Raw genomic sequence first — 26062 nt, forward strand, 5'->3', positions numbered from 1 at the left:
ACAAAATGGCAACCATTAATATAATAGAGATCAGTTTCAGTTGCCTGCAGGAATGACTCGAGACTCTTAATCTTGAGCGACTTCAACCATGGAAAGATAGACTGGGAGAATGTGGACCCACATGGAGGTGAAGATACATGGAGAGCTAAACTCTTGGAAGTGGCAACAAGGAACTTTCTGAGCCATCATGTCAGGGAACCCACAAGAATGATAGGCAATGACGAACGAACCAGCTAGACTTGACCTGATATTCACCTTGACTGAGTCAGAAATAAGGGAAGTCAAATTTGAAGCCCCCATAGGAATGAGTGACCACAGTGTATTGACATTTTAATATCTGGTGGAGGTAGGGATAACCTATCCAAGGATGGGATTGGAAGGGAGAAGGCTAAATTACCGAAGAGGAAAGTATGACGAGATGAGGAACTTCCTAATGGGTATACCATGGAAAACAGAACTTAGAGAAAAACTGTACAGGATATGATGGACTACGTCACCGAGAAGTACCAGGAAGCTGCAGACAGGTTTATCCCAGCCCAAAAGGAGAAAAAATAAAAGCAACAGAAGATTCCATAGTTCAATCGAATGTAAGGTAGCGATGCAACTGAGTGCAAGAACATGGAGAAACAACAGGAATAACAGAACACCAGAGAGTAGGAGAGATACAACAAAGTCAGGAATGAGTACCTCAGCGTGAGGAGAGAAGCAGAGACACAGTATGTAAATGACATCGCGAGTAAAGCCAAGACCCAACCAAAACTGCTCCACAACCACATCAGGAGGAAAACATCAGTAAAGGAACAAGTGATGAAACTGAGAAAAGGAGAGAACAGATATACAGAGAATGACAAGGAGGTGTGTGAAGAACTCAACAAGAGATTCCAGGACTTAACAAAAGAGCAGGGAGAAGCCCGTGCACTAAATGAGGAGTTAAACCAAGCAACCTTGGAGGAATTTGACCTCACCAGTGATGAGGTCAAAAGGAAACTGTTGGAGCTGAATGTGACAAAGACTGTTGAGCCTGACGGAATCTCACTATTGATAATAGAAGAGGGTGCAGAAGCACTAAGTGTGCCACTCTCTATGGTGTATAACAGGTCACTGGAAACATGAGACCTACCGGAAAGCTAGAAGACAGCTAATGAAGTCCCAATATACAAAAAGGGTGACAGGCAAGCGGCACTGAACTACAGGTCAGTTTCCCCTAACTTGTATATCATGTAAGGTGCTGAAGAAGATCGTGAGGAAAAGGCTCGTAGAGCATCTAGAGGGAAGGAGCCTTGTAACACACCACCAGCATGGGTTCAGGGATGGTAAATCGTGCCTGACCAAGCAAAACAAATTAGGCAAGAAAGAGAGTGGGTGGGCAGACTGCATTTTCTTGAACTGTCAGAAAGCCTTTGACACAGTACCCTATAAAAGGCTGTTACAAAAGTTGAAGAGGCAGGAGTAAAAGGTAAGGTGCTCCAGCGGATAAGGGAGTATCTAAGCAACAGGAAACAGCGAGTAACTGTGAAGGGGGAAACATGAGAGCGGCGAGATGTCACCAGCGAAGTCCCACAGGGCTCTGTACTTGGACCCATCCTGTTTCTGATATATGCAAACGATCTTCCCGAGGGTATAGACTCATTCCTCTCAATGTTTGCTGATGATACAAAATTAAACCTGTGTAAGGAATCCTTCAGAACCTTGTATACCACGAATGAAAGGCTAATCTTGGAGTATGCGGCCCCAGCATGGAACCCGTAACTTGTCAAGCACAAGACGAAGTTGGAAAAAGTTCAGAGATATGCCACTAGGCTAGTCCCAGAACTAAGAGACATGAGTTACGAGGACAGGCTGAGGGAACTGCACCTCACTTCGCTAGAAGACAGAAGAGCCCAGGGAGACATGATCACCACATACAAAATTCTCAGGGGAATTGACAGGGATAGACTAAGATGGATTATTTAACTAGGGTGGTACATGAACAAGAGGACACTGGTAGAAGCTGAGTACTAAAATGAGCTACAGAGTCGCTAGAGAGAACTTTTTCAGTGTCAGAGTAGTAGACAAATGGAATGCATTAGGAAGTGATGTGGTGGAGGCTGACTCCATACACAGTTTCAAGTGTAGATATGATAGAGCCCAGTAGGCTCAGGAATCTGTAATCAGTTGACTGACAGTTGAGAGGCGGGACCAAAGAGCCAAAGCTCAACCTCCCGCAAGCACAACTAGGTGAGTACACGAGGGAAGAACAAGAGGAACATGTTCTTCCTACGAGGAAAGAACAAGGGGGGGGGGAACGGGTTCTTCAGTTCTATTCATGTCAATAAATAAACAAACGATCCAATATATATTAAATGAATATTATAGATTATATTATTATATAAATATATGGAGATATTATTATGATATAATTATATGGATATATAATTATGTGGATATATAATTATATGGATACATAATTTAGTGGATATATAATTATATGCATATATAATTAAGTATATAATTAAGTGGCTATATAATTATATGGATATATAATTATGTGGATATATAATTATATGGCGGCTTAGTGTGGCGATCCAGAGAGGAAATGCTCACTACATCCATGGTTCCTGCCCGCCATCTGAGGAGCTGGAGGAGCTGTACAACTTGTGACAAGTAGTCTTGTACCTTACATGTAACCAATGTTGTAACCCTTTTTGTGTAATAAATTTTTTAAAATAAAGTTAGATATATATACACACTCACTGAAATAATAAGGGTGGTATGGGAAGAAAATATCAGTGTTCAGTGAGGATCCACAAGGTCTTCTCTGAGTACTCTTTATTCTCTTCTCCGAGGCTATGGGTTCCTACACTTGCACCAGGGATGGTACCCCTTTTAGGTATATAATTATATGGATATATAAATATATCCTTATGTAATTGAACATACAGTGAACTTAGGCAAGTTGACATAATAGAATCTCATTCTGTTTCAAAATAGCCAAAAAAGTTTCCAACTTTTTTGATGACTCTATTCTTATTCTTTATGTAATTATAGAGTCGGTGATCGGTTATATCAACAAGCGAAGTATGAGTAAAAATTGTAACTTTGAAAACAGACTTTCGTGACAATTAGTTAATCAGTTTTATGCGTTAAATACTTGCCAATTTTTGCGTCAAATTCTTGGTAATTTATGTGTCAAATACCTGCCGATTTATGCGTCAAATACTTGCCAATTTATGCGTCAAATACCTGCCAATTTATGCGTCAAATACTTGCCAATTTATGCGTCAAATACCTGCCAATTTATGCGTCAAATACTTGCCAATTTATGCGTCAAATACCTGCCAATTTATGCGTCAAATACCTGCCAATTTATGCGTCAAATACCTGCCAATTTATGCGTCAAATACTTGCCAATTTATGCGTCAAATACTTGCCAATTTATGCGTCAAATACCTGCCAATTTATGCGTCAAATACCTGCCAATTTATGCGTCAAATACTTGCCAATTTATGCGTCAAATACTTGCCAATTTATGCGTCAAATATCTGCCAATTTATGCGTCAAATACCTACCAATTTATGCGTCAAATACCTGCCAATTTATGCGTCAAATACCTGCCAATTTATATGTCAAATTCTTGCCAATTTATGTGTCAAATTCTTGCCAATTTAGAACTCAAGAGTCATCGATACTAAGGTGAAACTGTTATACTTGAGGTATAACAAAAGTGAGTATGGGGAATAGTTTCGTGACAGCATCTTGGTCTGAAAGTCACTGATATGACAGCCTCTTGGTCTGACAGCCACATATATGACAGCCTCTTGGTCTGACAGCCACAGATATGACAGCATCCTTCTCTGACAGCCCCATATATGACAGCATCCTTCTCTGACAGCCCCATATATGACAGCATCCTTCTCTGACAGCCCCATATATGACAGCATCCTTCTCTGACAGTCACAGATATGACAGCATCCTTCTCTGACAGCCCCATATATGACAGCATCCTTCTCTGACAGCCCCATATATGACAGCATCCTTCTCTGACAGCCCCATATATGACAGCATCCTTCTCTGACAGCCCCATATATGACAGCATCCTTCTCTGACAGCCCCATATATGACAGCATCCTTCGCTGACAGCCACAGATATGACAGCATCCTTCTCTGACAGCCCCATATATGACAGCATTTCAAAAAGATTGGCTGTCTAGAGCAACACCACCAAACAACCTGTCTAAATTTTGTAAGATATTTTTTCAAGCGCCATTACGAATACATTATACATTCCTTTTGATCTAAATGGGGCCTAACAGGAGCAAGATTAAGATAAACAATATTATTAAATAACTTATTGCGAAATATTTATAAATAAATCAATAAATCACAATATCTTATTTGCTTTTTCTAGACTTATTTGTATGGATATTTTAGCTTGCGGTTACTAATCCTAATTCCCAGAGCTTCTTTCTAATCATTTTTCCCAAATCCAACATTGTCCAGATAACTCTATTATTCTTTCCAAAGCTGAGAATGCTACATTGTATAGCATTAAGCTGCACCTGCAAGTCTTTCTTTCAATTACACAGGCTATCTAGAGCGTCTTGTAGAGATTTTTAGTCTTCACTTGAATGTATTTTCTCTCGGGTTGTTTTTTCTTTCGACTGCAAAATTGCAAATTATCCCTGTTGAATCCTCTATATAAGTAACAAGTATAGTTGACAACAAAGATCCCAGGACAGAGTCCAAATACATTCGGAATACGCTCGACACTCCAAATACAATGGTTTCCCACTCAGACTTAACCCCATTTATGATAACGTTTTCTTTAGTTTAACTAAGTTCAAATCCAAGTTAAAATAACCCCACAATACTAGGCATATAATTTTTATATGAGTCTCTCAAGAGGTATCGTATCTAAGGTTTTGTAATCCATTCCGTGTTCAACTGTTTGAAATATGCTGAAAAAGAATGAAAGCATATTAAATATAGGAAGCCCTTAATAAACCATATTGTAAATCCCTAATGCATTACTAGCTGTACCCGGCCACGCGTTGCTGTGGCTCAGCAACCTTCCCCTGTCCCCCAGTCCTCTCCATCATTCTCCCCTCCCTCGTCCCCCTCGTCTTCCCCGCCATTCCCCCCTCCCCTGTCCTCTTGTCCTCCTCACCATTCACCACTTCTCCATCCCCTCGTTCTCCCTACTATCTCCCACTCTCCCGTCCCTTCGTCCTCCCTACCATTCCCCTCCTCCCCTCTCCACCATCCCCCACTCCCCTGTTCCCTTGTCCTCCCCACCGTTCTCCATTCGACCCCTGTCTCCTCGTCCCCACCATGCGACCATACGAGTCATAAATACTCATACACCGCCCAAGTAAAACAGAAACAAGCAACACTTAGTGGGCCAGCCAGAGGCTTAGGGCCCACCCAGTGGGCCAGCCAGAGGCTTAGGGCCCTCCCAGTGGGCCAGCCAGAGGCTTAGGGCCCACCCAGTGGGCCAGCCAGAGGCTTAGGGCCCTCCCAGTGGGCCAGCCAGAGGCTTAGGGCCCTCCCAGTGGGCCAGCCAGAGGCTTAGGGCCCGCGCAGGAATATCCTTGCAAAAAAAAAGTCCCCACCCTCCCCCACCCCCGTCCCCTAGTTCTCACCTTCATTTCCCACTCCCTCGTTTGATGCATTCCCAAATGATCTGATGTTCTCATCAGAAAATTGGGAACATCAAATGATCTGATGTTCCCATCACTGAACAATAAGAAGAACAGTTAAAAACACGAAATGAAAAACAATTAAAAAATAAAAAAATAAACTATACTCACGAAACGAACGGTATGGTAAACAACACAGCTCAATTCCAAGGCAATGTCACATAAAATAATTAATTCAAAATGAAAATAAATCAAAATCTATGAAAATAAAATTTATCAATGCAATCAGAAACCTTGAAATGGAATCATAACATATTTAGTATTGCGTGTGTTGTGCTTACGTGCAACAGATGTCACTGTTTTTCCAAGAAAAGCATGTTTTTACCTGTCACAGGTGTGGCATCTATATATTAGGTATATAAATACATGCGCGTATTTGAATGGAACGTTGTGTCAAAATTTCAAAGTAATCGGTGAAGAACTTTCGTAGATTATAGCATGTGTTTCCCTTACGTCCAACAGATGGCGCTGTTTAAAAAAAAACAGGTTTTCTCCTATCACAGGTCAGGCATGTAAATAGTAGGTATATAAAAACCATACGCCTATTCGAGTGTAACGTTGTGTAAAAATTTCAAAGCAATCGGTAAAGAGGTTTCAAAGATTTCCCTCACATAAAAAAAACACATGAAAAACACAGCTTTTTTGAAAAAAAATATGTTTTTCCCATCACTGACGTGACATCTATATAGTTTATATATATATATATATATATATATATATATATATATATATATATATATATATATATATATATATATATATATATATATATATATATATATATATATATTATTAAATATGACCGAAAAAGTAAGATTAATAATTCTAACACGAATTTTCTCAATCTTTCGTATATTTCTTTTCACTGTTGGAGGTAAATCAAAAATCAATTCTCCAAAATTCATTTTTATTTCTAGTCTGACGCGACACTTGAGCGCGTTTCGTAAAACTTATTACATTTTCAAAGACTTTAGTTTACACAAAACACACACAACTTTAACTGAATAGAGCTTAAACATCTTTCGAGTTTTTATACCTACATTTGGGTGAGGTGACATGTTACAATAGTTTTGGATGAGGTGAAAATAAACTTTTAACACAAGACAGAACACGAAACAATGGAACAGGTATTAAAAGTAGGTAACTGCAGAAGGTCTATTTTTATTGGCTGATATTTCTTGGTGCTTCTATATTGGAGCGTAGTTTTGAAGTGGGTAGAATATAGTTGTGCATTAATTGGCTGTTGATTGCTGGTGTTGACTTCTTGATGTGTAGTGCCTCGCAGACGTCGAGCCGCCTGCTATCGCAATATATATATATATATATATATATATATATATATATATATATATATATATATATATATATATATATATATATATATATATATGTGTGTGTGTGACAGTGTCAGACCACGGAGGAAAATGGAAACAGGAATTTCCTTAAGTACTTTCGTCTATTAATACATCTTCAGAAGGAGTGAAGTAGTACTTAAGGAGTGAATTTCCTTAAGTACTTTCGTATTAATATACGAAAGTACTTAAGGAAATTCCTGTTTCAATTTTCCTTCGTGGTCTGACACTGTAACATTTTTAATCACGTGTTTATTTTCGTGATACACACACACACACATATATATATATATATATATATATATATATATATATATATATATATATATATATATATATATATATAAACCCGCTGAGATGCCAATGGAACGTTATGTGAAAATTTCAAAGCAATCGGCGAGGAACTTTCGGAGATTAGCGATTTTGACCAAACGAACATTTCCATTTTTATTTATTTAGATGTTTTAAAGATGTAAACAAGTGGCTTATACAGATTATCGATTCAATCCATTTTGAACGGATAGAAGTTAATCTAATTGGATGATATTTAAATTTCATCACACACCATCCGTCTCGCTTCTTAAAAATCGACACCACATTTGCAACCCTCCATGATTCATGTATACTGCTTGACTATTATTTTATTAAATATGTGAGACAAAGAGTTTGCTAAGGTTATCATCGCATTCTTTAAGCACCGTTTCGTCTCGCTAATGGGACATGTTGGGCATTAATTATTATTTTTTGTTTATATTCCTCTCTCGTAACCGCTAAATAAGTCCACTTGGTCCTTTCCACCACCAACACTTATTTCTTTCACCTGCAGGCATAATATTAAGTTATTTTCAGTAAATAAAGAAACAGTGCTAATAAAATAACGCCCCTCCTTTATTATTCCTCTTTTTTATTTATATATACAAGAGTTCTTAAATTCTTGTACAGCCACCAGCACGCGTGGCGTTTCGGCCAGGTCCTTAATCCTAATTTTCATACACATACTCATCCCCCAGGAAGCAGCCCGTAGCAGCTGTCTAACTCCCAGGTTCCTATTTAGTGCTAGGTGAACACGTGCATCAAAATGAAAGAAACTCTGCCCATTTGTTTCCGCCTCCGCCGGGGATCAAACCCAGACCCTTAGGACTACGAACCCCGAACGCTATCCACTCAGCCGTCAGATCTCTATAGGTAATAGTTACCTGACCTATCTCAGTTTTCATTGGTTGATCGAGTTTTCAACAAATTTCTTATATAGCTGAAAAAGCCTCCAGGATTCGCAATGGCCTGTCCCACTTTACTTCATAATTTCTTTTTTTTTTCTTATTTGTTCGGTTTCTTTTTAATATTTCTTACTAATTTGATTCATTGTTGTTCAAGGCAGACTTCCCCATTCTTAATTCTCTTGTGTAAAACCTTCTTATTTCCGCTAAGGTTATTTAGTTCCATTCTTATCCAATTAAGGACATTGCTATTTCGCCTGATCAATTAATATATTGTACTATGCTCCGGGGCTGTATTATAAATATATTAAAATGGCTTATAAATCTAATCTATATCTTAATTGAGAGCCAAAGTCAGACATCACTGGACGCGTATCACTTACCTAAGGCCAGCCACCTCCATATTATGCTTCACTCACTTTACCCTTCTAAAGAAACTCTTTAATCCCTCAGAATCATCTTGAGGGAAATGAGGCCCCACTTTAGAGTTAAATCTGATTTCCTTCAGTTCACTTAGTTCCTGAGCTTGCGCCTTATTTTGTTGATATATGTGTGTCTCCTGTTTTAGCCAACATTGTCTAGAATACATTTTTTTACCATGGTTGTAAGAAAATGTTGTCTTACAAAGCAGTCATAAACTAATTACAAAAAACATCTTTTGCTTTAGCATTCCCTTTTTTATTAATCTAAAACATTCAACAAAAAATTAATGTCAGCTGTAACACAAATATTGTTAGCCCAAGAGGTCCAAGTTATTTCTTCTTATAAATGGTCTTATAAATGGTCTTATAAATGGTCTTATAAATGGTCTTATAAATGGTCTTATAAATGGTTTCTTTCTACCTTGTTGATGTTTGGTGTCTATATATGTCTAAAACGTTTTTAAAGCTCAGTTTTGGTACACTTTTTGACACTACATCTTAACAATTTTCTCTGACATATATTGCTGCTTCCCTCTTCCAATATTTTATAAGTCAGCAATACTTTATATTCCTCAATCATATATTCATTTAATAGTTCTTTGGCTTCTACATTCATTCACTTTTCTGTTAGCAGAATAATATCTAATGTATATGTGCAAACAGGTGCACTTATAGCATCCATTTTGTTTCTAATGCTCCTGTTATTTATGTAGTTCACCATCAAGGTGGTGTTGTGATGCACGGGTCCGCTTCTGTTCCTTGAATCCAAATTTCTTTTACTCGATAACTTTCTACTGCAACTCATTCTAAAACATAGTTCAAGTGGACAGTTTATTAAAGTGCATCTACCTTTAACACATAGCTCCAGTAGACAGCTTACTAGTGCATCTACCTTTAACACATAGCTCCAGTAGACAGCTTACTAGTTCATCTACCTTTAACACATAGCTCCAGTAGACAGCTTACTAGTGCATCTACCTTTAAAGCACAGTTTTATTTGACTTACTAGTGCCTATTAGAAACAGCTATAGTGGAATCTTTAAAAGGGAACCTGCCTTTAGAGTACAGCTTTAGTGGAAAGCTTATTAGGGCATCGGTCTATAAGACATATCTCAAGTGAAAAGCTTATTGATGCACCCGCCATTAAATTACAGATTCAGTGGAAAGCTCACTTGTGCACCTACCTTTTAAAACCCAGCTTTGGTATAAAGGTTGCTTGTGCACCCACCTTTTAAAACCCAGCTTTGGTATAAAGGTTGCTTGTGCACCCACCTTTTAAAACCCAGCTTTGGTATAAAGGTTGCTTGTGCACCCACCTTTTAAACCCAGCTTTGGTATAAAGGTTGCTTGTGCACCCACCTTTAAAACCCAGCTTTGGAATAAAGGTTGCTTGTGCACCCACCTTTAAAACCCAGCTTTGGTATAAAGGTTGCTTGTGCACCCACCTTTAAAACCCAGCTTTGGTATAAAGGTTGCTTGTGCACCCACCTTTAAATCACAGCTCTAGTACAAAGCTTACTAACCCCACCTCTTACTCCTTTTGTATTGACTGTGTTTTCGATTGAACAAGATTCAGATTAATATTTTGCAAATTGACAAAATATACATGAGAAGAATTTCGCCCCAATACCACCTATGTACTGTGCAAAGGATTAAAAAAACTAGTTATCGGGGGAAAGCGCCAATCCATCATGACAATATAGCACTTGGAAGGGGGTCATGATAAGGAATTAGGATGGGACGGGAGGGGGGGGGGGGGGAAAGGATGGTGGCTCAACCACTTGTGGACAGTCGGCGATTGAACGCCGACCTGCATGAAGCGACACCGTCGCTCTTCCGTCCAGCCCCAGGTGGTTGGGACCAAGGATATAAAACAAAGTAATCATAATTTAAATGACTTTCTAATTATTGTTTAGGTACCGTAAGCGTATATCTGAACGGATTCTCGCGTATTTACAGGAAGGAGAGTTGTATTTTTGGTCATAAAACAATCTTATAGCAAATTGTTTATGTACCGACATCAGTATTTCCGGATACTTTTAATGCGTATCCCGGATGAGCACCACAAAAGTGCTCTATCATACGGATTTCCGGAATTTAACAATGACCAGGTTCCTTGCTGCCGGCACTCGTGTTCACACAGTTGCCACAACGTCCTGATGTTCGCTAATACTGACACTTGTTCTCCAGGAATTTCTGTAACCGTACGCGTTTCACTTCTCGCGGATTTTGACGAAGGAATCAAACCAAAGTCAACATTAGTGCTGGTCCACTCTATTAGCTGTGGCAGCTACTTTGTCAGGAGTAGGTGTCAAGATCTTGGTGGGATATGGCGTTGCCCCAACGGCGGTTTAAGGAATTAATGTTTAGTTTAACCTTGTGGTATTTAGAAGCAAAGAAAATGTAGAATGAAGGTAGGTGAATACGTCAGCCAAACTGTCCTCCGATGCCTAGCCTAGTCTAGCCAAGCCAACCCTAGCCTAGCCTAGCCTCGCCTAGCCTTGTCCCCGTGGCGCACTGGTCAAACACTCGCCCTGCAGTGAAGGATACGCTAGGCTCGTATCCTGGCTGGGGAGGATTGACTTGGTGCCATTCCTTAACTGCACGCCTCTGTTCACCCAGCAGTGATTGGGTAACTAGTTAAACGATTGGCGGGTCGTATTCCAGGTAACGTACTGGGTAAGGCTTGCTATAGGAAGGGAAATCTCTCAGCCTATTAACAGGAGTCAGCAATCGTCTGTCTGTCTGTCTGTCTGTCTGGTCCTTTACCCACCTGAGAAAAACTGAGCCCAATAAAATATAATAAATCTGGTTATGCCTAAGCTAACAGTACCTCACCTCACCTCACTTTCTATAACCAGAGTTATCTTGACCTCACCTCATTTACTATAACCAAAGCTACCCTAGCCTAACCTTACCTAGTAATGTGCGCCAGAAAACGAACACAAAATACACCTAAATACGATCGTTGGGCAGGGCGCTGGATCAACCCGTCCTGCTAATAGAACGTCGCATTTTGACGTATTACTCTACCTAAGGCCACAAATCGCCGTACTAGAAAATGAAAGCGGCTGGCGAAAGTGACATGCTGTCCCGTTTTCTGTTTTGGGTCCTATGGTTGGTTAGGATAGGGGTTCTTTTAGTACGACAGTTTCTTGACGTTGGAAATCATTAGGAGGACGGCCTCGCTCTGGTAGCCCCTATTCAGTGTCATTACTTCCTCCTCCGGAGTTATTTTATCTTCATAAATGTTGGTTGTGACGAGGGAAAACATTTTAATATTTACCAGTAAGCTAGAGTGTCTGGAGGGTAGACTGCTTCATATAATTGTTAAAACACTCCAACTCCAAGAGAAAACAAAATATTGAATTGTGAGTTATTACATATATCAACATTTTAGTCCAATTGTTTGTTTTAATGCATAATCCGAGGATATTTCACCGCAATAATTTATTAATATAACCTTGCCTGCAAGGGCATATAATATGTGGAAATCGAATATATAAATTTGTTGTTTCTTGCTACGATCAGTTCGCCTGGCAAGTGTATTATTGTGTTGGTGTCTTATACCACCGTGACACGCTCTCATACCTTCCTTTCTCGTCACTCTAGCTCCTTCACGAAGTATTTTAAACCTCTTTTAAAAGAGCTTTAAAATAACGAGGCTCCTCCCTGAGGAGCCTCGCGCCTCCCTGAGGAGCCTCGCACCTCTCTGAGGAGCCTCGCACCTCTCTGAGGAGCCTCGCACCTCCCTGAGGAGCCTCGCACCTCCCTGAGGAGCCTCGCACCTCCCTGAGGAGCCTCGCACCTCCCTGAGGAGCCTCGCACCTCCAGGACCTTAAGTAATAACCTGTTAACCCACAGTGGCAGCTTACACGAGGTTTGTGTTTACATCTGACGCACAGCTATAAGGGTGACGACTGTGGCAATGGTGACGGCGACTCATGGTGACGGCCTGGTGCTCTCCTCAGGGGGAGAGATCCCGGGGAATCTCCCAATTGACGTCAGTATTGTGGGAGGGAAAGTAGTGAGGGAGAGTGGGAGGGAGGAGAGGCACCACGCCCCAGTTCACTTCCTGGATTGGGCCAGGTGGAAAGTTCTCTCCCAGAGCGGAGAATTATCAGTGGAAAGCGCCAAGCCATTACGACTGTATAGCACTGGGAAGGGATCATTATTAGGGAAGGGATTTGGTATGGAACGGGGAAGGGGAAGAAATAGTGGCCAACCAATTGGACGGTCGGGGATTGAACACCGACCTGCATGAAGCGAGACCGTCTCTCTACCGTCCAGCTATTGAACAATTCCTTAAGTAACGACTTTACACTACGTCTATAGTATATGTATATCTTTGTAAACAAATTCTACTGTTTTGCTTATCTGTCCGAATTGGAATCAAACGTTTGAGAGAATTCTTGTTCAACTCTGCATGGTGACCAATGTGTGGTATGGGAGTGCCATAGATGCGTCGCAGTCGACATAGTATCACCCTTTAAGTGGAGCTGGCTCTGATTGTGACCCCCCTTCCCCTTCCCCTACCCCTATGAAGTCATAGTGGTGTTTATATTCCCCCTGGGAGTTTTGAACTTTTCATAATATTATCGCCGAGTACTATTACAGATGCTGACATACAAATTTATATTTTGGGGGCTTCCAATACTTAAATATAGCAATCTTTTGTCTTAATGTCTTTTCAATGTCTTAAATATCGCAATGGCTCTCCTGAAATCAATCCATATTTTGAGCGTCCGTAGTCTGCTTGGTATACGAATGAGTTTCTACCATGACGGCTGAAATACGTTGGATGAAATTTTCATCCATGATGGCTGAATACAAATCCCTGTTGATCATAGTGAATGACAAGTTGTTACACATGTAACTGTGGATTGCATCTTACATGGCAAGAACGGCAAGGTAAATAGCCTCCAAATGCCTTAGTGTTGCTCCATGGAAGGTGTATAAGGTCTCAGTTGGGAACCAGTTAGGTACTCTTGAGAGCCTTGCTTAATGTGAGGATCTGTGGGTTGGTTGACCGACATTATTTGGCGCTTGAAACCTCGAGTTCGCATCCCCGATTCTCGGGAATTATCAGAAGAAAGCGCCAACCAGTACGACTATATAGCACATGAAAGGGAGTCAGGATAAGGATTTGGGATGGGACGGTGGGAAGGAATGGTGGCCAACCACTTGGGGACGGTCGGGGATTGAACGCCGACCTGCAGGAAGCGAGACCGTCGCTCTACCGTCTAGCCCAAGTGGTTGGGCCATCAATGCAGAATGAATTACTAAAGCCTCCAGAGACCTCAATATGTTTGTAAAGTAATCAGATTCTTTATAATGTAATATATGATGTGTCAGTTATTTATAATGTAATGTATCAGTTCATTAAACTGTAAATGTATAATGTATATGTTCTTTATTCTGTAATGTATCAGTTCTTTATAATGTAACTCCATTCAACAGAAGTTCTCTTTATTGTAAACCAACTCATCTTTAGTTCTCTTTATTGTAAACCAACATCACCTGTTTTTAAGAGGCTGTTTATGGTAACATTTCCTTATTAAGACTCCTCCATAGCTCTTTCGATAGAGCTTCGGCCTCACACGCTTGGGGTTCCGCGGTTCGAGTCTCCAAGAGGCCCCCAGGTGAATGGACGGTAACTCAGTTCTCGGTTACTGAAACTGACTAATTTTCTGCTACAATTAAGGGTAAACAGACTCAGCATTAGTTTAATATAATGTAAACCAACACAGAATCAGTTATCTGTAATGTAAAGTTAATCAGCAGGTCTCTATAATCCAACAAATCGTTAAATATATATAATATAGTGATGTTTATCCTGTCCTCACTATCATCATTCTCATGTAAAGAGAATGAGAATGATTTCATACAAATAGGTCAGGGTAAACTATCCCAAACTTACTGTTTAGAGTCGGACGACTAAACTCTTATCATCATCAAATGGAACCCAGGAATCTGGCTCAGGAAGGGTTCAAGATATTGTGCACTATCTATGTGGGACCGGTACTGCAATGTGTACATTGTGTCTAGAAAGTCCAGCGGTCTGTTAAAAGACTGGTTCCTGAAGTAAGAAAGCAAAGCTACAAGGAAAGGCTGAATAAGGGGACTTTCACCTCACTGGAAAAGCGATGACATATCTTGCAACCTTGTGATGATTTCGGGGCTTAGCATTCCCCGCGGCCCGGTCCTATACCATGCCTCGACCTGGACATGATCACAACGTACAAGATTCTATAAGGCGCTGATGAAATGAATACAAATATCATGTTTATCATGAGCTAAACTAGCAACTCAGATGTGCCCCAAGTATATATATAGATCCTCTTAGTGTAAGTGTAGTGGAGAAGTGAAATTAACTAGAAGGTGATGAATTTTAATTTCTTGTTCACTTGAAAATATTTGCTAAAGTATTTATTTAAAATATAACCTATTTATTTTTAAGACTTGTTGGGACAAGAGGACACGCAAGGTACCAAGTGGAGAAGGGTAGACAATACCTCAAATCCTATATAATGAAACACACATCAATTGGATATAATCAGCTGCATATGCAATGTTCGTCCAACATAAATACTCTTCAGAAACTTGAATACCGAATCATTCAAGAGTCTGTATAATTCATACCAAACGGAGCATATATTATATATACCACAAAATTAGGCTAGGATGCCACCAGATTATTTATAACCAGAGATGAGAGGCAAGATATACAAGGAAAAGTACAAAACATGTACTCACTCACAAGTACAAAACCTAACAATTGCAATCTATAAAAACACTCAGGAAACCTGACATAAGAACAGAGCTTCAAGATCCCTGGATAGTTTGAGACACCATATTCAAGAGCTGAAGCTCGATACCCGAAGGCCCATATTTAGCAGTCTTATATGCAATTGAACGAATGCCAGCAAAGGCAGGAATGTGAACGTGCACGGCCATCGAGAAGCACACATGTAATTACTCATGGGGAAATGCTTCATTTCATAAAGAAACATAATTCAGTAGGAAAGTTTGTCCTGGTAATATTTGTCCCGTTGAGTATGGCTCGAAGGGAGGCTCTTGCACCACCCGTATATATCTATTATTACCAAGAGATTTTCATATAAAGGTATTTCTAGATGAGAGAGGGTGTGGGTGTTGGGGTGGTGTTGTGGGTGTTGGGGTGGTGTTGTGGGTGTTGGGGTGGTGTTGTGGGTGTTGGGGTGGTGTTGTGGGTGTTGGGGTGGTGTTGTGGGTGTTGGGGTGGTGTTGTGGGTGTTGGGGTGGTGTTGTGGGTGTTGGGGTGGTGTTGTGGGGTGTTGGGGAGGTGTTGTGGGTGTTGGGGTGGTGTTGTGGGGTGTTGGGGTGGTGTTGTGGGTGTTGGGGTGGTGTTGTGGGGTGTTGGGGTGGTGTTGTGGGTGTTGGGGTGGTGTTGTGGGGTGTTGGGGTGGTGTTGTGGGTGTTGGGGTGGTGTTGTGGGTGTTGGGGTGGTGTTGTGGGTGTTGGGGAGGTGTTGTGGGTGTTGGGGTGGTGTTGTGGGTGTTGGAGTGGTGTTGTGGGTGTTGAGGGGGTGTTGAGGGTGTTGGGGTGGTGTTGTGGGTGTTGGGGTGGTGTTGTGGGGTGTTGGGGAGGTGTTGTGGGTGTTGGGGTGGTGTTGTGGGGTGTTGGGGTGGTGTTGTGGGTGTTGGGGTGGTGTTGTGGGGTGTTGGGGTGGTGTTGGGGTGGTGTTGTGGGGTGTTGGGGTGGTGTTGTGGGTGTTGGGGTGGTGTTGTGGGTGTTGGGGTGGTGTTGTGGGTGTTGGGGAGGTGTTGTGGGTGTTGGGGTGGTGTTGTGGGTGTTGGAGTGGTGTTGTGGGTGTTGAGGGGGTGTTGAGGGTGTTGGGGTGGTGTTGTGGGTGTTGGAGTGGTGTTGTGGGGTGTTGGAGTGGTGTTGTGGGTGTTGGAGTGGGGTTGTGGGTGTTGGGGTGGTGTTGTGGGTGTTCGGGTGGTGTTGTGGGTGTTTGGGTGGTGTTGTGGGTGTTGGGGTGGTGTTGTTAGGTGTTGAGGTGGTGTTGTGGGTGTTGGGGTGGTGTTGTGGGAGTTGGGGTGGTGTTGTGGGGTGTTGAGGTGGTGTTGTGGGGTGTTGGGGTGGTGTTGTGGGTGTTGGGGTGGTGTTGTGGGTGTTGGGGTGGTGTTGTTGGTGTTGGGGTGGTGTTGTGGGTGTTGGGGTGGTGTTGTGGGTGTTGGGGTTATGTTGTGGGGTGTTGAGGTGGTGTTGTAGGTGTTGGGGTGGTGTTGTGGGTTGTTGAGGTGGTGTTGTGGGTGATGGGGTGGTGTTGTGGGTGTTGGGGAGGTGTTGTGGGTGTTGGGGTGGTGTTGTGGGTGTTGGGGTGGTGTTGTGGCGTGTTGAGGTGGTGTTGTGGGTATTGGGGTGGTGTTGTGGGTGTTGGGGTGGTGTTGTGGGGTGTTGAGGTGGTGTTGTGGGGTGTTTGGGTGGTGTTGTGGGTGTTGGGGTGGTGTTGTGGGTGTTGGGGTGGTGTTGTGGGTGTTGGGGTGGTGTTGTGGGTGTTGGGGTGGTGTTGTGGGTGTTGTTGGTGTAGTTGGTGTTGGGGTGGTGTTGTGGGTGTTGGGGTGGTGTTGTGGGTGTTGGGGTGGTGTTGTGGGTGTTGGGGTGGTGTTGTGGGTGTTGGGGTGGTGTTGTGGGTGTTGTGGGGTGTTTGGGTGGTGTTGTGGGTGTTGGGGTGGTGTTGTGGGTGTTGGGGTGGTGTTGTGGGTGTTGGGGTGGTGTTGTGGGTGTTGGGGTGGTGTTGTGGGTGTTGGGGTGGTGTTGTGGGTGTTGGGGTGGTGTTGTGGGGTGTTTGGGTGGTGTTGTGGGTGTTGGGGTGGTGTTGTGGGTGTTGGGGTGGTGTTGTGGGTGTTGGGGTGGTGTTGTGGGTGTTGGAGTGGTGTTGTGGGTGTTTGGGTGGTGTTGTGGGTGTTGGGGTGGTGTTGTGGGTGTTGGAGTGGGGTGTGGGTGTTGGGGTGGTGTTGTGGGTGTTGGGGTGGTGTTGTGGGTGTTTGGGTGGTGTTGTGGGTGTTGGGGTGGTGTTGTGGGTGTTGGAGTGGGGTGTGGGTGTTGGGGTGGTGTTGTGGGTGTTGGGGTGGTGTTGTGGGTGTTGGAGTGGTGTTGTGGGTGTTGGAGTGGTGTTGTGGGTGTTGGAGTGGGGTGTGGGTGTTGGGGTGGTGTTGTGGGTGTTGAGGTGGTGTTGTGGGTGTTGGGGTGGTGTTGTGGGTGTTGGGGTGGTGTTGTGGGTGTTAGGGTGGTGTTGTGGGGTGTTGAGGTGGTGTGGGTGTTGGGGTGGTGTTGTGGGTGTTGGGGTGGTGTTATGGGGTGTTGACGTGGTGTTGTGGGGTGTTGGGGTGGTGTTGTGGGTGTTGGGGGTGGTGTTGTGGGTGTTGTGGTGGTGTTGTGGGTGTTGGGGTGGTGTTGTGGGTGTTGTGGGGTGTTGTTGGTGTTGGGGAGGTGTTGTGGGTGTTGGGGTGGTGTTGTGGGTGTTGGGGTGGTGTTGTGGGTGTTGGGGTGGTGTTGTGGGTGTTGGGGTGGTGTTGTGGGGTGTTGAGGTGGTGTTGTGGGTGTTGGGGTGGTGTTGTGGGTGTTGGGGTGGTGCTGGGGTGCTGTTGTGGGTGTTGGAGTGGTGTTGGGGGTGTTGGGGTGGTGTGTTGGGTGTTGGGGTTGTGTTGTGGGTGTTGGGGTGGTGTTGTAGGTGTTGGGGTGGTGTTGTGGGTTGTTGAGGTGGTGTTGTGGGTGTTGGGGTGGTGTTGTGGGTGTTGGGGTGGTGTTGTGGGTGTTGGGGTGGTGTTGTTGGGTGTTGGGGTGGTGTTGTGGGTGTTGGGGTGGTGTTGTGGGTGTTGGGGTGGTGTTGTGGGTGTTGGGGTGGTGTTGTGGGTGTTGGGGTGGTGTTGTGGGTGTTGGGGTGGTGTTGTGGGTGTTGGGGTGGTGTTGTTGGGTGTTGGGGTGGTGTTGTGGGTGTTGGGGTGGTGTTGTGGGTGTTGGGGTGGTGTTGTGGGTGTTGGGGTGGTGTTGTGGGTGTTGGGGTGGTGTTGTTGGGTGTTGGGGTGGTGTTGTGGGTGTTGGGGTGGTGTTGTGGGTGTTGGGGTGGTGTTGTGGGTGTTGGGGTGGTGTTGTGGGTGTTGGGGTGGTGTTGTGGGTGTTGGGATGGTGATGTGGGTGTTGTTGGTGTTGTTGGTGTTGGGGTGGTGTTGTGGGTGTTGGGGTGGTGTTGTGGGTGTTGGGGTGGTGTTGTGGGTGTTGGGGTGGTGTTGTGGGTGTTGGGGTGGTGTTGTGGGTGTTGGGGTGGTGTTGTGGGTGTTGGGGTGGTGTTGTGGGTGTTGGGGAGGTGTTGTGGGTGTTGGGGTGGTGTTGTGGGTGTTGGGGTGGTGTTGTGGGTGTTGGGGTGGTGTTGTGGGTGTTGGGGTGGTGTTGTGGGTGTTGGGGTGGTGTTGTGGGTGTTGGGGTGGTGTTGTGGGTGTTGGGGTGGTGTTGTGGGTGTTGGGGTGGTGTTGTGGGTGTTGGGGTGGTGTTGTGGGTGTTGGGGTGGTGTTGTGGGTGTTGGGGTGGTGTTGTGGGTGTTGGGGTGGTGTTGTGGGTGTTGGGGTGGTGTTGTGGGTGTTGGGGAGGTGTTGTGGGTGTTGGGGTGGTGCTGTGGGTGTTGGGGTGGTGTTGTGGGTGTTGGGGTGGTGTTGTGGGTGTTGGGGTGGTGTTGTGGGTGTTGGGGTGGTGTTGTGGCGTGTTGAGGTGGTGTTGTGGGTGTTGGGGTGGTGTTGTGGGTGTTGGGGAGATGTTGTGGGGTGTCGGGGTGGTGTTGTTGATGTTGCTGGTGTTGGGGTGGTTTGTTGTGTCACAGGGTGGTGTGTTGTGTCACAGGGTGGTGTGTTGTGTCACAGGGTGGTGTGTGTTGTGTCACAGGGTGGTGTGTTGTGTCACAAGGTGGTGTGTTGTGTCACAGGGTGGTGTGTTGTGTCACAGGGTGGTGTGTGTTGTGTCACAGGGTGGTGTGTTGTGTCACAAGGTGGTGTGTTGTGTCACAGGGTGGTGTGTGTTGTGTCACAGGTGGTGTGTGTTGTGTCACAGGGTGGTGTGTGTTGTGTCACAGGTGGTGTGTTGTGTCACAGGGTGGTGTGTGTTGTGTCACAGGGTGGTGTGTGTTGTGTCACAGGGTGGTGTGTGTTGTGTCACAGGGTGGTGTGTTGTGTCACAGGGTGGTGTGTGTTGTGTCACAGGGTGGTGTGTGTTGTGTCACAGGGTGGTGTCTGTTGTGTCACAGGATGGTGTGTTGTGTCACAGGGTGGTGTCTGTTGTGTCACAGGATGGTGTGTTGTGTCACAGGGTGGTGTGTGTTGTGTCACAGGGTGGTGTGTTGTGTCACAAGGTGGGGTGTGTTGTGTCACAAGGTGGGGTGTCTTGTGTCACAAGGTGGTGTGTGCTGTGTCACAGGGTGGTGTGTTGTGTCACAGGGTGGTGTGTTGTGTCACAAGGTGGTGTGTGTTGTGTCACAGGGTGGTGTGTTGTGTCACAGGATGGTGTGTTGTGTCACAGGGTGGTGTCTGTTGTGTCACAGGATGGTGTGTTGTGTCACAGGGTGGTGTGTTGTGTCACAAGGTGGGGTGTGTTGTGTCACAAGGTGGGGTGTGTTGTGTCACAAGGTGGTGTGTTGTGTCACAAGGTGGTGTGTGTTGTGTCACAGGGTGGTGTGATGTGTCACAAGGTGGGGTGTGTTGTGTCACAAGGTGGGGTGTGTTGTGTCACAAGGTGGTGTGTGTTGTGTCACAATGTGCTGTGTTGTGTCACAAGGTGGTGTGTGTTGTGTCACGAGGCGGGGTGTGTTGTGTCACATGGTGGGGTGTGTTGTGTCACAAGGTGGTGTGTGTTGTGTCACAAGGTGGTGTGTGTTGTGTCACAGGGTGGTGTGTTGTGTCACAGGATGGTGTGTTGTGTCACAAGGTGGTGTGTGTTGTGTCACAAGGTGGGGTGTGTTGTGTCACAAGGTGGGGTGTTTTGTGTCACAAGGTGGTGTGTGTTGTGTCACAAGGTGGGGTGTGTTGCGTCACAAGGTGGTGTGTGTTGTGTCACAAGGTGGTGTGTGTTGTGTCACAAGGTGGTGTGTGTTGTGTCACAAGGTGGTGTGTGTGGTGTCACAAGGTGGTGTGTGTTGTGTCACAGGGTGGTGTGTTGTGTCACAAGGTGGTGTGTGTTGTGTCACAGGATGGTGTGTTGTGTCACAAGGTGGTGTGTGTTGTGTCACAGGATGGTGTGTTGTGTCACAAGGTGGTGTGTGTTGTGTCACAAGGTGGTGTGTGTTGTGTCACAAGGTGGTGTGTGTTGTGTCACAAGGTGGTGTGTGTTGTGTCACAAGGTGGTGTGTGTTGTGTCACAGGATGGTGTGTTGTGTCACAAGGTGGTGTGTGTTGTGTCACAAGGTGGTGTGTGTTGTGTCACAAGGTGGTGTGCGTTGTGTCACAAGGTGGTGTGTGTTGTGTCACAAGGTGGTGTGTGTTGTGTCACAAGGTGGTGTGTGTTGTGTCACAAGGTGGGGTGTGTTGTGTCACAAGGTGGTGTGTGTGGTGTCACAAGGTGGTGCGTGTTGTGTCACAGGGTGGTGTGTTGTGTCACAAGGTGGTGTGTGTTGTGTCACAGGATGGTGTGTTGTGTCACAAGGTGGTGTGTGTTGTGTCACAGGATGGTGTGTTGTGTCACAAGGTGGTGTGTGTTGTGTCACAAGGTGGTGTGTGTTGTGTCACAAGGTGGTGTGTTGTGTCACAGGATGGTGTGTTGTGTCACAAGGTGGTGTGTGTTGTGTCACAAGGTGGGGTGTGTTGTGTCACAGGATGGTGTGTTGTGTCACAAGGTGGTGTGTGTTGTGTCACAGGATGGTGTGTTGTGTCACAAGGTGGTGTGTGTTGTGTCACAGGATGGTGTGTTGTGTCACAAGGTGGTGTGTGTTGTGTCACAAGGTGGTGTGTGTTGTGTCACAGGATGGTGTGTTGTGTCACAAGGTGGTGTGTGTTGTGTCACAAGGTGGTGTGTGTTGTGTCACAAGGTGGTGTGTTGTGTCACAGGAATGTGTGTTGTGTCACAAGGTGGTGTGTGTTGTGTCACAAGGTGGGGTGTGTTGTGTCACAGGATGGTGTGTTGTGTCACAAGGTGGTGTGTGTTGTGTCACAGGATGGTGTGTTGTGTCACAAGGTGGTGTGTGTTGTGTCACAAGGTGGTGTGTGTTGTGTCACAAGGTGGTGTGTGTTGTGTCACAGGATGGTGTGTTGTGTCACAAGGTGGTGTGTGTTGTGTCACAGGGTGGTGTGTGTTGTGTCACAAGGTGGGGTGTGTTGTGTCACAGGGTGGTGTGTTGTGTCACAAGGTGGTGTTTGTTGTGTCACAAGGTGGGGTGTGTTGTGTCACAAGGTGGGGTGTGTTGTGTCACAAGGTGGGGTGTGTTGTGTCACAAGGTGGGGTGTGTTGTGTCACAAGGTGGGGTGTGTTGTGTCACAAGGTGGTGTGTGTTGTGTCACAAGGTGGGGTGTGTTGTGTCACAAGGTGGGGTGTTTTGTGTCACAAGGTGGTGTGTGTTGTGTCACAAGGTGGGGTGTGTTGCGTCACAAGGTGGTGTGTGTTGTGTCACAAGGTGGTGTGTGTTGTGTCACAAGGTGGTGTGTGTTGTGTCACAAGGTGGTGTGTGTGGTGTCACAAGGTGGTGTGTGTTGTGTCACAGGGTGGTGTGTTGTGTCACAAGGTGGTGTGTGTTGTGTCACAGGATGGTGTGTTGTGTCACAAGGTGGTGTGTGTTGTGTCACAGGATGGTGTGTTGTGTCACAAGGTGGTGTGTGTTGTGTCACAAGGTGGTGTGTGTTGTGTCACAAGGTGGTGTGTGTTGTGTCACAAGGTGGTGTGTGTTGTGTCACAAGGTGGTGTGTGTTGTGTCACAGGATGGTGTGTTGTGTCACAAGGTGGTGTGTGTTGTGTCACAAGGTGGTGTGTGTTGTGTCACAAGGTGGTGTGCGTTGTGTCACAAGGTGGTGTGTGTTGTGTCACAAGGTGGTGTGTGTTGTGTCACAAGGTGGTGTGTGTTGTGTCACAAGGTGGGGTGTGTTGTGTCACAAGGTGGTGTGTGTGGTGTCACAAGGTGGTGCTGTGTTGTGTCACAGGGTGGTGTGTTGTGTCACAAGGTGGTGTGTGTTGTGTCACAGGATGGTGTGTTGTGTCACAAGGTGGTGTGTGTTGTGTCACAGGATGGTGTGTTGTGTCACAAGGTGGTGTGTGTTGTGTCACAAGGTGGTGTGTGTTGTGTCACAAGGTGGTGTGTGTTGTGTCACAAGGATGGTGTGTTTGTGTCACAAGGTGGTGTGTGTTGTGTCACAAGGTGGGGTGTGTTGTGTCACAAGGTGGGGTGTGTTGTGTCACAAGGATGGGTGTGTTGTGTCACAAGGTGGTGTGTGTTGTGTCACAAGGTGGTGTGTTGTGTCACAGGATGGTGGTGTTGTGTCACAAGGTGGTGTGTGTTGTGTCCACAGGATGGTGTGTTGTGTCACAAGGTGGTGTGTGTTGTGTCACAGGTGGTGTGTTGTGTCCACAAGGTGGTGTGTGTTGTGTCACAAGGTGTGTGTGTTGTGTCACAAGGATGGTGTGTTGTGTCACAAGGTGGGTGTGGTTTGTGTCACAAGGTGGTGTGTGTTGTGTCACAGGTGGTGTGTTGTGTCACAGGGGGAATTGTGTTGTGTCACAAGGTGGTGTGTGTTGTGTCACAAGGGTGGGGTGTGTTGTGTCACAGGATGGTGTGTTGTGTCACAAGGTGGTGTGTGTTGTGTCACAGGATGGTGTGTGTTGTGTCACAAGGTGGTGTGTGTTGTGTCACAAGGTGGTGTGTGTTGTGTCACAAGGTGTTGTGTGTTGTGTCACAGGATGGTGTGTTGTGTCACAAGGTGGTGTGTGTTGTGTCACAGGGTGTGTGTGTTGTGTCACAAGGTGGGGTGTGTTGTGTCACAGGGTGTGTGTTGTGTCACAAGGTGGTGTTTGTTGTGTCACAAGGTGGGGTGTGTTGTGTCACAAGGTGGGGTGTGTTGTGTCACAAGGTGGGGTGTGTTGTGTCACAAGGTGGGGTGTGTTGTGTCACAAGGTGGGGTGTGTTGTGTCACAAGGTAGGGTGTGTTGTGTCACAAGGTAGTGTGTTGTGTCACAGGGCGGTGTGTTGTGTCACAGGGTGGTGTGTGTTGTGTCACAGGGCGGTGTGTTGTGTCACAGGGTGGTGTGTGTTGTGTCACAGGGCGGTGTGTTGTGTCACAGGGTGTTGTGTGTTGTGTCACAGGGCGGTGTGTTGTGTCACAGGGTGTTGTGTGTTGTGTCACAGGGCGGTGTGTTGTGTCACAGGGTGGTGTGTTGTGTCACACGGTGGTGTGTTGTGTCACAGGGTGGTGTGTTGTGTCACAGGGTGGTGTGTGTTGTGTCACAGGGTGGTGTGTGTTGTGTCACAGGGCGGTGTGTTGTGTCACAGGGTGGTGTGTTGTGTCACAGGGTGGTGTGTTGTGTCACACGGTGGTGTGTTGTGTCACAGGGTGGTGTGTTGTGTCACACGGTGGTGTGTTATGTCACAGGGTGGTGTGTGTTGTGTCACAGGGTGGTGTGTGTTGTGTCACAGGTGGTGTGTGTTGTGTCACAGGGTGGTGTGTGTTGTGTCACAGGTGGTGTGTGTTGTGTCACAGGGTGGTGTGTGTTGTGTCACAGGGTGGTGTGTGTTGTGTCACAGGGTGGTGTGTGTTGTGTCACAGGTGGTGTGTGTTGTGTCACAGGGTGGTGTGTTGTGTCACAGGGTGGTCTGTTGTGTCACACGGTGGTGTGTTGTGTCACAGGGTGGTGTGTTGTGTCACACAGTGGTGTGTTGTGTCACAGGGTGGTGTGTGTTGTGTCACAGGTGGTGTGTGTTGTGTCACAGGGTGGTGTGTGTTGTGTCACAAGGTGGGGTGTGTTGTGTCACACGGTGGTGTGTTGTGTCACAGGGTGGTGTGTGTTGTGTCACAGGGTGGTGCGTTGTGTCACAGGATGGTGTGTTGTGTCACAGGGTGGTGCGTTGTGTCACAGGATGGTGTGTTGTGTCACAGGGTGGTGTGTGTTGTGTCACAGGGTGGTGTGTTGTGTCACTGGGTGGTGTGTGTTGTGTCACAGGGCGGTGTGCTGTGTCACAGGGCGGTGTGCCGTGTCACAGGGCGGTGTGTTGTGTCACAGGGTGGTGTGTTGTGTCACTGGGTGGTGTGTGTTGTGTCTCAGGGTGGTGTGTTGTGTCACTGGGTGGTGTGTGTTGTGTCACAGGGTGGTGTTTTGTGTCACAGTGCGGTGTGTTGTGTCACAGGGTGGTGTGTTGTGTCACAGGGTGGTGTGTGTTGTGTCACAGGTTGGAAAGTTGTGTCATATTTTGGGTACTTGTATCGCAGATTCGAGGTTTGTGTCCCCGGGAGACAGTGTGTCACTGGACGGGCTGGCGACATATTGACTCTGGAACCTGTCCGTCATCCCGAGGTGTCGCAACGTCACAAAAATGATGCACTAATTAGCACTATTCTAACCTAACCTATCCTAACCTAACCTAACCTAACCTAACCTAACCTATCCTAGCTCAGTACCCACGATATGAAAGCCTGGCCGGCCGTCAATATTGCGAGCCACGATGATTTATAGTTCATTATATTTTGGCCGTTGAGCATTTTTGCGTGATAATGCGGTATTGGAGAGGAAGGTTGATACCCAGACGCCCTGCATGAGCCACTCATCACTATCTCTCTCAGGAGATTTATTATTTGAGTTCGGAATGTAATTCTAATTCTTGTTGCTTCTTAACTATGAGGTCATTGATGCTGCTACTTCATATCACAGGATCACACATGAAGAGGCAAATACGTCATATTCTTTTTTTAGCAAGACGAGATGCAGTACTCACATATGGCTGAGAACACGAGCCCAGCAGGTACCGCCAGAAGCCAGCAAGCAACTTTGGCGTGCAAGGCTAATGGTTCCATCTTGAAACATTCGGTCAAGTATTACCCACATTTATTAATTTAATTTGGTATTTATTATGCAAAACTTTTTTAACGGATTTTATATGAAAACGTAACTTTCTTCTAACAATATTTACTGATTTCCCTTACATGCTTCTAAAATAATAAGTTTTAATTAACATTATTCAATGAGGCATCTTAACATAACCATTATACTAGTAAGCATGAAAGATATATGTATGATACATTCTAAATAAGAAGGTTGCATGTATACTCATTCGAATAGAAAATGGCAAAAGTGTATTTAACATAGACTCAGACAGTGTCCGCCAGGGGCCCAGTACCTATGATAGACCAGCCACCGGATGGTACAATTTCACGTCTCGTTGTGACCTTTCATCC

At 45.4% G+C, this 26062-nt stretch overlaps 1 protein-coding gene across 1 annotated transcript in view; it reads right to left on the reverse strand.

The window, feature by feature from the left end:
* Positions 1-13394: 13394 nt before the first annotated feature.
* Positions 13395-26062, reverse strand: part of LOC138370251 (uncharacterized) — a 62037-nt gene continuing 49369 nt past the window's right edge. Inside the window, exon 7 of the mRNA XM_069334256.1 lies at positions 13395-13506. Within this exon, the coding sequence (XP_069190357.1) occupies positions 13395-13506 (112 nt within the window). The remainder of the gene's footprint in view (positions 13507-26062) is intronic.

The sequence above is a fragment of the Procambarus clarkii genome, chromosome 31 (genome assembly GCF_040958095.1).
Source record: "Procambarus clarkii isolate CNS0578487 chromosome 31, FALCON_Pclarkii_2.0, whole genome shotgun sequence".
Classification (NCBI taxonomy): Eukaryota; Metazoa; Arthropoda; class Malacostraca; order Decapoda; family Cambaridae; genus Procambarus; species Procambarus clarkii.